General features: G+C 41.8%; 1 protein-coding gene across 10 annotated transcripts in view; it reads right to left on the bottom strand.

The window, feature by feature from the left end:
- Positions 1–14,888, bottom strand: part of plekha5 (pleckstrin homology domain containing, family A member 5) — a 73,664-nt gene continuing 58,776 nt past the window's right edge. For 6 of the 10 annotated variants that reach the window (XM_035665155.1, XM_035665154.1, XM_035665161.1 and 3 more), the window contains 15 exons: positions 14,150–14,269; positions 13,185–13,238; positions 9,869–9,931; positions 9,701–9,781; positions 8,153–8,302; positions 7,907–8,008; positions 7,155–7,310; positions 5,676–5,796; positions 4,619–4,734; positions 3,170–3,385; positions 2,898–3,059; positions 1,784–1,917; positions 1,197–1,339; positions 796–895; positions 7–360 (listed from right to left, as the gene is read on the bottom strand). In XM_035665155.1, coding sequence (XP_035521048.1) covers positions 804–895; positions 1,197–1,339; positions 1,784–1,917; positions 2,898–3,059; positions 3,170–3,385; positions 4,619–4,734; positions 5,676–5,796; positions 7,155–7,310; positions 7,907–8,008; positions 8,153–8,302; positions 9,701–9,781; positions 9,869–9,931; positions 13,185–13,238; positions 14,150–14,269 — 1,710 coding nt within the window. In that variant the 3' untranslated portion in view covers positions 7–360; positions 796–803. Of the gene's footprint in view, positions 361–795; positions 896–1,196; positions 1,340–1,783; positions 1,918–2,897; positions 3,060–3,169; positions 3,386–4,618; positions 4,735–5,675; positions 5,797–6,367; positions 6,524–7,154; positions 7,311–7,906; positions 8,009–8,152; positions 8,303–9,700; positions 9,782–9,868; positions 9,932–12,396; positions 12,478–13,184; positions 13,239–14,149; positions 14,270–14,888 lie in introns of all 10 variants that reach the window. The other 4 variants (XM_035665164.1, XM_035665157.1, XM_035665163.1 and 1 more) reach the window with 3 other exon arrangements.

A 14,888-nucleotide genomic window follows, 5' to 3' on the forward strand; every position in this document is an offset into this window, starting at 1 on the left:
TAATAAAACCATATAAATAATAAAAACAACCTTGAAAGCATTGGAAAACTGAAAAATGAAACTGTAACAATAACAGGATCAAAGCTGTATTGTCTCACCAGGTTGAGGAGAGTGTGGTGCCACAAAGAGGGACAATAACAGAGAAATGTCACACAGAAAAAGTCTTGTTGGTGGCACAGGAGCTTAAGACGTCACAGTGAGCATACAGAAGTCAGAGGTTAAGACCCCGGAGTAGGCAGTTTCTCTCTCTGTAGGCCGTGGCCTTGTGCTGATGTCCTTGGGGGAAGTCTTCTGAGGCATCTTTATACCTCTGCTGCTGTTTCCTTCATGTGTAGGTTTTCACTGAGGCCAGAGCCTGTGCTGCAGGAAGAGAAGGGGAGGTTTTATAATGGAGGCAAAGGTTGTTCAAATATGCTCCAACAATAACACTAGACAATGGAGACCTAAGAATTCCCCAAAACTCATAGATCTACAATGCAGTATTTTAGTAATTTGAGTCTTCAAATATTGTAAAATGTGAAAAAGTAATGGCCCTGCAGCAATGTTGAGTTGAGTCACGTGACTTCTCATACCACAAGAAATACCACAAGATGAGAAAAAAAACTGTCCACAGCAACACAGAACAAACAGATCATACAGTAACTGTATCCTTACATATATCCCCTATACTTTTACATAATGCTTCATTAACCCTTTCACTGTGACGTGCTTTTTCTCCCCAGAGACAACAAATAAAACACTGAGAACACTTTAGCATTGTGAGTATGGACAAAACAGGTTGATGAAGGCCCTTACTGGTGCTACTAGACACACATGAAGTGAGACCCATCAGTGAGTTGAGGGGGTGTGTTAGGAGACTGTGGAAGGGGTGGGGAAGAGGGCGACAAGCTTTTCACTGCAATGAGACAGAGCAACATGTTGAAAACACACGAGGCACACACACAAAAAAACAAAATTATACCAGCAGCTACTCAAACAACACAGAAAATAACCACTGAAGTCAATGAAATTAATGAAGAAACTACTGCGAGTACAATGATAAATGACTGAACACATAAAACAATGGATGGTTTGACAAACCAAAATAAAAAAAGTTGTGATCTTTAAAAACAGGCTCACACTACCTTTTGTTTTATTACATGCATTCTTTTGATCAAACCTCCCCCAACTCCTCCCTCTTCTCTCGAGAGATGTACCTGCTACCAGCTTGCTGCGTTTGGAGGCCTCTGCTGCCAGCTCGTAGGAGATATTAATCATCTTCTCCTTCTCCTGTATGGTAACCTCCTCTTCAGTCTCCTCCTCTGGGCTTAAAGCCACACTCGGCAGCACGTTCTGCATGCTGGAAGCACACACGTACAAAAAGGTCTGTGTAATATACAGTATACAGCTTTCATTGTCAACGTAATTACAGAATAAACACCCCGGGACAGACAAGCTATCTGCTTCAAATCAAATCAAGAGGGCTGACATTTAGAATAAAATGTCACAGTGGCTAGCAGATAAGACGTTTCTTAACCTCCAGGCACTGATCTGCATGGGAAGAGCATGCAAGGGAGTGTGGGCACTTTAGAGCCATACATGGTGATGTCCTGTTATAACCCCAACCTTGCTCCTCACTTCTACAAACAATTTCATGCATGACATCTGTAGGGAAATATCAGCACTCACCTTCAACGATAGCCACTTCACCAAAGGATCCTTACCTAACATCAAGGGTCTGAGCAGCCCTGTCCATGCTGATAAAACAGTACTGGTACAGATAAGACCACGATGGGGTGTTTACCTGTTTTTGGCGATGAGGGCTTTGATGCGATCTACTTTTCTCTGCTTATCAGCCTCCTGTTCAGGGCTCAGAGCCTCCTCGGGGTCTGACTCCACATAGCGCTCAGGAATCAGCACTTTGTCAGGCACAGAAAGCTGAAAAAAACACAAAGAAACACTTAACATGGCACACTTCACGCAAATGAATGGAATACTATGTGCTAAAAGTGTCACCAATGAGGAATTATAAATCAGAAAGACATTTCTAATTAAATACATACATAACACATGCACAATTGTGGGTGTATGTAAGAACTAAAAGGAGCATCACCGTCAGCGAGAAACACTTAATGCGAGACATTCTGCAGCATGCAGAGATCAGTAAACTGTAAGGAGTTCATTGATGTAATCCAGAGAAAGGCAGTGAACTCTTATAAAAACAGCAAGAAGCACCTTATAATCAAGTGTTTGGCTTATAGGCAGCTTGTAAAAAAGATTTTATTATAAGGATCATTGTGCCATGCTCAGCTTGGCATTGGAATAAATCCTGGCTGCAAAGTTTTGCAACTTTGCATTTTGGTAGATTGATTTTTTGGTAGATTGATTTCTTAGGAGGACCTGTAAGAATGGTATTGCATTGATTTAAATATGATTAAACAAATCATTTTTATAGCTATTTTCACAGTGAAATATGGTGTCAATTGCACTGTGGTCCACAGAGACATGGTTCTTCATCTAGCTAAGATCAAAGGATATTTTTCCTTTTCAGAATTTACTTAGAGATACAAAGAAAGATACCAATTGGCATTATTTCCCTGACAATTCTGCTTTAGATAACAAGCTGTGTTACACTGAATTGCAACACTTTCAAGGTACAAAGGCATTTAGTTACAGGATAAGTTCAATATCAAGTTTCTTTCAGAACATAATTTATTAAAAAATATGTCTTTTAATTGCACTAATACGATGTAATTAAACTATTTTCTTTAATTATTCCTTTTACTGTGCTATTAAGAATCAAACCCACAATACTATATGTGTCTTTGGTAAAAATTTCCTGTGATAATATTAGCCCTCTCAGTCTGATGACTAAGACAGCCACCTGATGAGTAGGACAGCCAACTGCAGTGACTTACCTCGCGGTCCACATTTAAGTGGTCAACCTGCGAGGCTTCTTTGAGACGAGCAATCTCCTCAGCAGGCGTCTCCTGCTCCCTCACCACCTCCTGCTGCCTGAGTGAAGCCTCCAGCTCCTGAATGTCACAGCTGATCACCTCGTCTCTGCGCCTCATTTGGGACTAAAAAAAGACACAGGAAAGACAAGACGAAAAATGAACCCAGGATTTGATTTCAGCCTACTCTGAACGTTAGTGCCTTAGCCTTAGTATCTACGCCCGTCTCCAAATACCTGCATGCTGGGAAAATGGTTTCCTTTAGTAAATGAGTGACTGCGAGAGGGAGTGTTCTCCTGGCTGCCACCCCGGATGCTGAGGCCTTTCTTTTTCTCCCTGAGGGCACCCTGCTGGTGGCGGCGGATCCTCTCCAGCTGCTCCTCCACACTCATTCTGGGCCGGCTGCTCTCCACAGCACACAGCTGCTGCTCCACCGCACTGCGTGGACGCTCCTGTTCAGAGATGACCACCACAGACATGCAGAGGGACACACACAATAAATAGAAGTTAATAATAATGTAGCATCACTGTCAGATATACAATGCTAGGAGACAAATATACCATGCTGAAGTTTTACTACGCAGAGCCACAGGTCAGATGTGCGGCGTTCGCAGTGAATACTCGGTATGTATTGTTGAAACTTGACCAAGTAGAATAATCACATCTCCTCTGGAAATACTGCACTTACTGGAAAAACATTTAGCTTCTTTAAACCAAGCAAACAGTCAAGACTGACACAATAACCACAATAACGGTTGTGAAATGGCTCTTTAATTTTCACTCTCTTGGAGCCAAAATGACCAGAAGTCCAAACAAATGTGGAAACAAGCGTACTGGCTGCTGTGCACACACATGCTCCTCCTGGCACACATGGGTGCACTCAGAGAGGCAGGGGGGCCTGTTAATGCCTGAGCGGGAGAGAATATGACGTGAAGTGAACTGAGGAGAAGTTGTTCACTGTTCAGGTTTGTGCCATGCTGGAGGGGCTGGCAGATCTGGCTTCAGTCCAGAGCCTGAGGACGGAGCCTCCACTGTCCAGATTGTTCAACAGGCTGGTATCCAAGGGCCTAAGATGAACTCTACAGGCCTGTGACCCGCTCTCACGCTCCCAACCATGGGCTATATGGCCTACAGGGAAGACTACAGTATGTGTGAAGCTGACGTTTCCCAAAGTTCGTGTAGATTCATTTATACTATATGTCCATCTTTCAAACACAAACGCATACAGACACACTAAAAACAGGACACACCCTACAGTGTGGTGCACTAATGACATGGTTAGTTTATTTAAGTTCATAGTGTTTGAGGCTGGAAACTGTATAAACCAAGCTTGGCATCTATTTTATGACAGCCTGGTTTTAAGTGCATGAGTCACACCCTGGCCATTCTATGAGTGGCCTCTTCTGCCATGTTAGCTTTCAACCACCAGCTTAATAACCAAAACAACCAATTAAGAGGGGAGTAAATGCAAAAACAAAAAGCATATTGTTTTTCTACTACTTAGAAACAAAGATGTCTGGTTTGCCACATAGGAAAAAAAAAAAGCCCTTTTTACATTTTCAAGTTAGTTTCAGACAATTTACGGCTAAATCTAGCAGCATGCGGTGGTTCAAAAGGTTAAAACATCCTAAAAACAATTTAGTATTAGAAGTGACATCACTCCAAGAGCCAGTCCAGAGACTCACCGTCCTGGGGTCCGGCTTCTTGCTCTTCCTTAAGGTAACATACGAAGCAATGGAGGAAGACTCAGGTATTGGAGATTTGGTCCTAGGTGGAACTATGCCAACTGGGTAGGACATCCCTGGCAGGTAAAAAAGAAAAGAGGTCAGTAAGCCACCTGGGTCAATGACACATTATACACAATTATACAACACATTAATAGAAATGCAATGAAGAGCATACTCCTAGGGCAATAATATGAACTGAGTTTGCACAATGTTAAAATACAGTTATGTTCAAAACAGAAAAAAATTACTTCAGGAAAAACAATTAAGAAATATTAGAACTTTACTAATACAGCAACTGCAGTTTGGCCAGTAAGTTTGTTGTTTGTAAATTTATTTTTCTCAAATCTGTAGAATAAAATCATTTGTGTATCTACGAGACCTTCAAGTTCAACCCTGGGAATATATAATCTGGCATCAAGTATACTCAATCAACAATTGCAGTATTTTTCACAGTGTCTGCAGGCAGCATCGGCAGGTTGCTACTATTGATTGTGTGGTGGTGTGGAACAAGTGTGGAGCTACAGTGTAATCATTCAACTTCAGAACACCTGGATTATGCTGTGCAAGCTGTTTCATCAAATTTAGGCTACTTTGCTCTTTTGGAAATTCTAAACCACCTTTTCACAGAGAATATACGAATATAGTGTGGCATTAAGTCTAAATAGAGTGGAGTAAATAGAATAACCAAGTTATTTTAGCACTCATACATATTTAAACCTACCGTATTAAAAAAATTGTGATTTACAGAGTGTTAATTAAATACAGACCTGCCCAATAATGGCTGTCATGAGATTTACTTAGTGATATTCTGAGCTAGCCTGTGGAGAAAACCCTGACCTTAGTATTTATCATCTGTGTCAAAGTGATGCCTGTGTAAATTCTATGGTAACCATGGCAACTATCAGTGCTCTAAACGAGTTCAGTATAATTTTAGGCGACAACATGGACAATTTATTGGAAAACTGCAGAGTTATCAGAAACTAGCATCGTATTACTTGGAGTTACTCGAATGCACCTTTGTTTCCAGAATGTTCTCTATCAGACGGGTGGTCAGATCGGTCCTCTCCATTGCTCTCATCCACTTCGGTCACTGTGGTGAGCTCTGGTTCACTCTTATAGAGCCTGTAGTCTGGGCCCTGTCGATCACAAAGACAGAAGTTCAACACACATCTCTGATTTATAGTTTGGTTTCAAACTGATACATTAAACATCTGAAAAAGTGACATTTTTTCTTTCAGAATGACTTCAAAGAAAAAGGCAAACAAACTTCATTTTTCTACAAACTGTTTTTACAGACTAGGCCATCTTAAAACATAAATATAGAGAGCTTGAAGAAAAACTCTCCATGTAGTTCGCGTTTTACATACACTTTTACAGCCAAATGAAAAAGCGGGCAGCAGGCAGACACATTTAAACTCAGACATGTTGAACACAACAAACTGAACAAAATCACTATTTTTGAACACAAAGAAACAGACACGGAAAAGGAAGACAAGGCAATTTAACAAAATACACGAATGAGGCTTCATCCAACTAAGTGAACAAAAAAAAAAGATGATGGGAGAAATGCATCAAGTAAATAAAGGGATATGATGCAACCAAAAACAACCAAAAAGAGTGTTGATGTCCGTCAAAATGAAAGTGGAAACCATCACAGCGAGCAATGACGTGATGACACAGCTGGGGGCAACGGGTCAACAAGCTTACGCTGTGTGTGCCATTCCTGTGACTGGCCTTCCTGTCCTCCGGCCTGTGGAGGGTTGAAGGGCGCACACCGGCATGAGAGGGCAGTGGGGGCACGGTGGGGGGGTTTGGCTCGTAGGACTGGGGTAGGGGTGGCCGTGGGGGTACCGAGTCCTCCTCCTGGGGATTATACAGGGCATGACAGGACAGGAAGCAAGGTGACACATGGCGCCACCATGCACGCTCAAGGCAACCACCATCTGGTACAGAGTAGTTCTGGCCCACTGGACAACCAAGCCAGCTGAGTAGCCAGAGAGAAAGCTACAATATGCTGTTACAGGGTGACACATCCAGTCAGATACCAGCAATCATACTGTCCACGAGCGGGGCTGGAAGTTTGAGCACTCAGCTTAAGTTGGTCATCATCCACAAAACTACAGGAGATCTGGGTAAAGAGAACTACAGAAGCCCTGAGAGGCAAGTGACAAAGAAAGTCTGATCTTGTATTTATGATTTAAAGGAGGTGGGAAAAGACTTTGCCATGACAATCTTTCTAAGTTCTTAACTTTTTTTTCTTCTGTGAAACAAGTGGCAAAAAAAGGTTTACCAGGTGAAAAAAGTTTTCAGGGTTTGTTGTTGCAATACTCATTTCGGCCACAAGAGGCTGAAGTGAATCACTACCTCAATACCTTTATTTTCACAATAGTTGTCTATATGTTTTTCTGATGTTCAACTAATTAATCTGATGCCTAACTGTTTCAGAATTTAGGACCAAGTGTACTGTTTGGTGTCCCTGTTAGTGGTGCCTTACCTCATTTCTGTGCTTGCTGAAGTTAGTCATGGGCCCATAGGAGTTTACACCATCAGCATTTCTCTGAGCTTTATGTTTATTAAGGGCCTCCATCACATCCTGAATACTCCAAAGTTCTTTCTGGATCTGGACGTGCTGCTGGCTGGGAGGCTCGGTCTGAGCGTGAACAGAAAACACACACACACAAACACACACGTTCACAAATCACCTAACATTACCTGCAAATTAACACTGAACTTGGTGTTCTGGAGACATGGAAGAGCAGAAGAGCAAGAGAAACAGGCTTGTAATTATCTCCTCCTTACTGATGGCAGGTTTGTCTGTGAGTGAAGGACACTTAAGAAGAGGATGTCCAGGCACCCTGACTGTCAGAACAGTTTCTCTCTGTCTCTACACCTCTCCCGCGATGAAGGACAAGATAAAAGGCAGAATTAATTAAGAACTGCTCTATCATCACTACAGCCATCAATCACTCACTATGTTGCTTTGATCTCACAGTTACTATCCTCCATGCTGCAGCTAAGGGCACAAGAGCACAGCAATCTTCTTTACTTTTTCCCCAAAGAAAAGAAGAGTGTCTACAAAAAGGATGACTGGGTGTTCAAGGTAATCTGCCACATTTTCAGTTTTGTTTGAAGCTCTGCAGTAAATGTACTCCAACCAAAGTTTGACTATTATACCATGCCAGTCTTAGAAAGCAGCAGTGGTGAAAGAATAAAGCAGCACAGCTTCAGTCTCAAGAACTTTTCTACCTGAGGGCTCCCCAGTGCTTCAAGTTGCTCCAGCAGGTTGTTCTTAGCCAGAGTCACATCTCCTTCCAGCTTGTCATACTCTCTCCACGATCGCTCCAGCTCCTGGTTTGGGAGGAATACACTTTGTGAATGACAATGTTGAAAAAAAAAAAAAAAAAAACAGTAGGCAAAAACTCTCATCTTATTCCCGAAGAACGAGGGGGTCAGTGTCCAGCATGATGTGCGTGTTTGTACTGTATGACTCACAGTTGTGACTCTGGAAAGCTCTCTGCAGGTGCTGAGCAGGCCACTCTGCAGTAAGTCTCTCTGCTGGATGACACTCTGCATGGCGGCAGGGTTATCAGAGCCCATCTCTATCTCTTGGCTGGCTGACAGCAGTGCTGTCTCCAGGGTGTGCTGAAGAAACGCACAACATATCAAATACACATACAGCATGAGTATGTCATTTGTCACCATGACCTTTTAGATCAGTTAACTTTAGCAAAGTCATAACAGATTATTCAAGCTTCTCCAACTTTTCTGGCCCATGAGCCTTTTTAGCTCCCATAGTTTGTGCAAAGGTATTAACTATAAAAGTATGGCTGTAAATAGCTTATTTTCTTGGTAAAAATGTGTATTCTTTTTTGTGACTAATCAAGTGATTGTTTACTCTAAAAAAAAAAAAAATGACAACTGTGTTCAGTGCTCAAAGTATAGTTTTCCAACTTATAATGAGTCCAATAACTCAGATATTTAATCGTATAAGTGACTCCAATGTTGAGTGAGATATGGTGGACAAACAGTGCCATACTGTTCATTACTGTTCAAACTTGATTATTTTCTCTGTATGCCTGTCGACACTGCAAAGCGACCAATACAATGTTACAGTGTGCTGACAGTGGACAGTCAGATATGTTAAACACAGTATGACATGGCTATGCAAGCCTTTCAAACCAGACAACTCTTGCACAGTGATGACAGTAGTTAGACCATAGTTAAAGGCATAGTATGCAGGATTTTCCTAAAAAACAATGTATAGTCTCATACCAAAAAAATTATCACTTATGACCCACTGGAAGTATGCAGTGGTGTTTCTATCTGCAGTGACCCTGTCATCTGCATCTGTATTTTCTTTGTGTGCGGATTGTTTCTGGCTGTCTACCTCTGGGCAGCATGCAGGGTGAGTTCAGGACTCAATTTAAATGTAGCAACCAGGTTACATCACTGTCTCTGTATATCTCTATCCTCTGCTCCCTGTCTGTATCATGGATGCATAAAGAGCCGCAGGTCTGTGAGTCAGAGTCTGTTTGGCCGAGGGCAGACAGAATAAAGCTACGCTTCAGCTACATTCACACAAAATCAAGAAATGTGGCACCTTACTGCATAGAGATGTTTTTATTTGTGCTTTAGAGCCACTGTGGAACAATTAGAACATTACGTTTTATTTCTCTGATTCACTGCTTTGTTCTTGCTAATATCGCTCCCTTTCCTCAATCATGCTCTATGTAGCTCGACCAAAGGAGCTCTCCCTGGGTTATTTGACCTGGGCAGGAATGCCTGACTTTGCATAACACAATGGACAAATCCTGCATAGTATGCCTTTAAGCATTAAAACAGATAAACAAGATAGTTTGTTTTTTTCTCTCTGTCAGCTTTGTACATATAAACTTAATTCAAGCTATTTCTATAATTAAACAGTTTAAACTGTGTATTCTTTTTAGTTTATTTTTTTCCATTTGGCACCACAGCCTTATAAGCATTTCAAATTGTGTTTTATGTGAGAAAGTAATGATGACGGATGAGCAGTTTATTCACCTTCTCTCTGTAGAGCTGCTGAAGTTTGTCCTCCTGTGTCCTCACCAATTTATCCTGCTCACACAACCTGCTAAGTTTGGTCTGAAGAGAAAACAATAAAGCGTTGTGACCCATTATGTTCAGTGAAATGGAGCCTTGTGTCATGCGCAAGTGCAACACTCAACTTACATCAATGTCCACCTCTTCTGGCATACATGTATAGGCGTGTTCCCTGTAGTCTTCTGGACTCAACTGTGAAGAAAAGACAGAACTTTAGACAGAGACACAAAATATGCACATACACATTAGAATCTGGAGATCTAATGCAGTGTCATGACAAGGCTCTCTCACTGAGCCACAGGATTTGTCCTTGAGTGGAAACTCATATTTCCCTGAATCAGACAATCTAAGTTCACAAACCAACAGTGGGAGGCAGCCAGCCTAAACACAGATTCTGGTGCCTCGTGTTTCATCACCCACAGTCGTTTGTTTCCATCAGCACTACGCAGTGGTTTTATTGGAAATGCAAGGGGAGGCATGTAAAACAATCTTGCTTACTAAACTTTAGAGTCAGCGCATAAGCTGTGTTCACCAACACACCAGCACACGCGCTGCAGCTAACTGGTCCGAGGACTCTGCCTGTCTGGTAGCTGTGGTCAACTGAGTATGTGTTGCGTTAAGTCAAAGTGCAATATTATTTAAAGATATTCCCAGAATAGACAAAAGCAGTCAATGCCAGACTGTATTCCAGTTACTTCTACACTATTACAACACCTATGTTTATTATATAACAAAACCTACATTTCTGAAGTTACAAAACCAAGAAAAGAAAAAGTCATCCTTCTTTCCAAAAAACAGCGCTCAAACTGAGAAAATTATTTCAACTGCATTGGATCCCATGTTTCCAGAAAATCCATTCATCACATGCTTTATTCACCCACTCTCTAAATAAAAAAATAAAAAAAACAGAGTCCATAAATATTAGGACAGTAACATATTTCTGTGTTGTTTTGTGTACTCACACTAGATATGAAATGACATGACTATAACGTCAAAGTGTTAACTTTCAGCTTTAATGTACATCCTTACTGGGCCAACTCAGATTAACTGAAAAATTAAATACACTTAAGTAAGCATGCTCAATATATGTCTAAAATCATGACTGGCTAGTCTACAACTTACAGATATTAGCATGTGACGCTCTGCCAGGCCTGAACTGCAGCCATCTTCCCTTTGTGCTTGTTTTTGTGGCTTTTCGCTTAAGTTTGGAACATATCACATTTCAGATGTTTCTGTTTGGCCCTAAAAAACATTGGTTGCTTTGGTCGTGCAGTATTTTTGGGTTCATTACCCTGCACTTAAAAAAAAACCTTTAAGCTAAGAGTACACACTTTAACTTCATTGACATTATTTCATTTCAAATCCAATGTGCTGGCCTACCGAGACAAAGCAACAAAAAATGACTCACTGTCCAAACACTTATAGACTCCACTGCATACCAGCATTCAACACTCACACCTGCATTAATTCACACACACTTTTCTTCACACCTTTTTCCTCGGTTGAACCGCACGGTACAGTTAAAGCAGGTGGGACCTGAGAACCACATGGCATTCCACACAGAACATGCAGACTCTCCCACAGCTCAGTGAGCTTCACTGTGGTGTTGTGTGGTGTGGATTACAAGTGACATGGGGAGGAGGAGGAGGAGGAGGAGGAGGGAGACAGACTTCTGGCAGCTGAACAGGTGGGAATGCAGCTGTTGCTGGGCTGGTACGCCAATGAATGGTGGGAGGGTGAGGGTGGATGCGGGCAGTCTCCGGCAGCACTTTTACACCTCGAGAGGCGGTCACAAAAGTGGCAAAGTGATGTCATAGCCGTCGTCACACACAAGCTGGCCCTCTTTATCCTTTCCACCAGCAGAATGACAACAGGGGGTGAGAGGGAAGTAATGCAGACAGGTAAAAAGGTCGGGTTTACCTAGAAGTCTTCATCTTCATCATCAATGTGACCCCCCGCCCATATTAGGTATAGAGTCTATTCCACAGCGGATGTTCAGGTGTACTCAGCCTTAAACCACTAAATCCAAACATCAATTTCACTGCTTGAATTAACTGTAAACAAAGTTTTACTTTTTCTGTTTTGTTTTCGGATAGTGGACTATTCATAAATCCTGCTAAAAGTGAAAATGTAATTACCTTATTGTACTTAATTAATGCCATAACAACTAAGAAGTGACATGTCTGACAACACGGAATTAAGTAATAATTAGAGTCCCCTTGCTATGTCCAGGTGGCTTGTTTAATGAGAGGGAAGACAATCTGCAAAGGGTAATGAAATATCACACTGTAACGTTTGCTGGTTAGGGCACTAGACAAAACAAGCTGAGTTAAGACTAGAGGCTTTGCTGCTTAAATGATCTGGGTGCAACCACACACAAACCTGAGAGTAAGGAAGGGATTTAACTGAAAAGTGAAGCATACACATCATACTACTCTTTTACAAGTCATTCCCATATTGGCATGACTTCTCATAATAGGAGGAGAACAGTCAAAAGCAATGGATGAGGAGGTGCTGGCGATACAAACGATACAGGGAGACCAGTCTCAAGATGCCATGAGGACTTGGACACCGGAGGAGGAGCATTGCACAACAGACCAAAATAACAACAGCGACTGGTGAGGATGAGGCGGAGCAAAGCCTTTGGCTGGCCTTACTTGCTGGTAAAGTTGAGGCCTTGGGGCAGAGTTCTCAATCAAAGTGTGAGTCATGACGATTAAAGGGTCATTTTCCTTCATCTAGTCCAGTGTGGAGAGGAGCGATATGTAAGTGTCAGTTCATAGCAGTGCTTTACTTCAACAATGTTGTCACACCTAGCTTGCTTTATCTCATGAAGCAGACTCAAACATAAACATCCAGAGAGGACAGGGATGGATACAGCAACGGGAAGCAATAAAAAGACGCTTAGAAACAGGATCAGGAAGACATTGCAGTGCAAAGATCTCACACACTTACTCGTTAGCGGTGGAAAGCTCCCGTTAAACTTTAATGTATCAATGATGCAAATACAGCTGGCAATATTATTTCATTGTATGTCACAAAAGATGGTCAATGTTAAGCCGTATTACCTTAGTTTCAGTATGAAGACCAAAATGACATATTTCTCAATGGTTACACAAATCTTAGGCTAGCTCATTTAAGTATGACATTATCTTCCATATTATATTATTAAAAATGTGTTGTTGTGCCTCTGTGTACTATACAATGCACTTTTGTAATTATTCAAACTCTCAAAGCACTTCAGAGCAATAAAAAAAACAGAAGATGAAAGACAATGATACACACTTTTCTATGTGCACCGTGTATGGAATATCTCCCAAGTACACGGAACAGAGTGATTTCAGATATTAAGTTAGTTTAGCAGACAGTGGATTAAGGGTACGTATTAAATTAGTTCAGTTCATAACAGGAAGAGACAGGGCCATGCATTCATGCATTACCCCACCTGATTGTCCAAATACATGAGGTTCCTTTGGAGATGATGGGAGAGAATGTCGTTCTAACGTCAGCAGCAAAAAGGAGAGGATAGAAAGGCAACAGGAGAGTGAGACAAAAGAAAAGAATATTCTCTCTCTCTCTCTCTCTCACTCTCACAAACACACAACATGTCATGTACACTATACCCAGAGTTCTCCGGACAGAAAGAAAGGCAGTCAGTCAAGCTGAAGAAAAAAAGGTCAGGTTGCAGATGAGTGTACTATGGGACATGAAAGAGCTCCATATGACCAAATGGCCATATACAGACTTGACCAAATGCAGGGAAAACTCAAAGAAAGCAGTAAACTACAAGGCAACAATCTTTGGCTATAGTGGTAGAAAGAGACTTCAAATAAATTGTAAATAAGTAGTGGCTAAAAAACAAAACTGATTATAAACCAAATCCCCTCATACCCGACCATCGTCCACCTCAGGCCTGGTTGACCTACATCAGCAATGGTCAAATCTGTAGTCTGACATCTCAGAAGGGACTCTAAATGCAAAAATCCTGAATTAATATTCATGTATGCCATTGGCCTTAACCTTCTTAGCTGGTCGCTTAAAAGCGTGTTTCATTTCAACATCTATCTGGACTCTTTAGGGAAGAAAAATTACTCAATCAACTGCTTGGCTGACTGAAATGGATCAAATTTAAGGCAGCTGCTGTTTGTTTCCAGATATTTCACATATTTTGGGAAAAAGTTGAAAGCAAGTTAGCTAAATATGATGAACAGACAACTTAAAGCCAAAGCATAGTCCCTTATGGAGAAAATGCTTACTGTAGTGCCTTTCTCCTTAAATCAGCCATGTGTGAAGACAAAAAAAATAAATTAAAAAGCCTCTGGATCCAGATGAATAATGGAAGTGGGTAAATATGGCATACACACCACACGCTAACACACATGCCTGCAGGGCCATCTCTGGGGGCCTGACCTTTGGGTTGTCGCCATCCATGTTTAGCTGCATAAGCTGTGCTACAGTGTGCTCCCGGATACTGTTTAGCTCTGCCTGCTGCCGCCGCAGCTTTATCAGCAGCAGAGTCAGTTCCTCAGGCTGCAAGGGAGGGAGGAAGGGCGGAGAACACAGCCACAATGAAACAGGGACACACCGTAGGGGGAGTGGGTAGAGGAAAGGAGAGAACACACCAGGACAGGAGATTTAGAGGTATCAGGCTCCCAATAGGTGAACAGCTGCTGTATCTAGGTATTGTGTTTTCATGCAGCTCAGGACCACGAGATTATCCAAGGTGCTATCGCTGTTAGCAGCATGCAAAGTTTACACGTCCACTCAAGACAGAAGAACAGTTTAGCATTTATTACAGGATCCAGTTCAAACTTGAGCAGCGCCATGAGGACATAGCACTGTGTGCGGCTTTGACATAAATTCCTGATCTGGCTTAGAGAGTTGTGAGTGACAGGGTTTTTAAGTCTCCACTGATGTGAAGCGAGTCAAAGGAGCTCCTGAAGTGAACATACCCTAAATCCTACTGCTTGGAACATACATCTGAGTTCTGCCTAAATCTGTCTCTAAAGATTCTGACACAACGTCTTCTTGGAAGGAAAGGAAGGGCAGAAAGAGGGAGAAAGGGAGGGTAGGTGGTGTTGTGAAAATAACCTTGTCCAATTAAACCCGAATGAATAAGTGTGTGGAGCCCAAGCTTGAAATTACTGGG

The sequence above is a fragment of the Morone saxatilis genome, unplaced genomic scaffold (assembly GCF_004916995.1).
Source record: "Morone saxatilis isolate NCDOM2014 unplaced genomic scaffold, NCSU_SB_2.0 Contig2, whole genome shotgun sequence".
Lineage (NCBI taxonomy): Eukaryota > Metazoa > Chordata > Actinopteri > Moronidae > Morone > Morone saxatilis.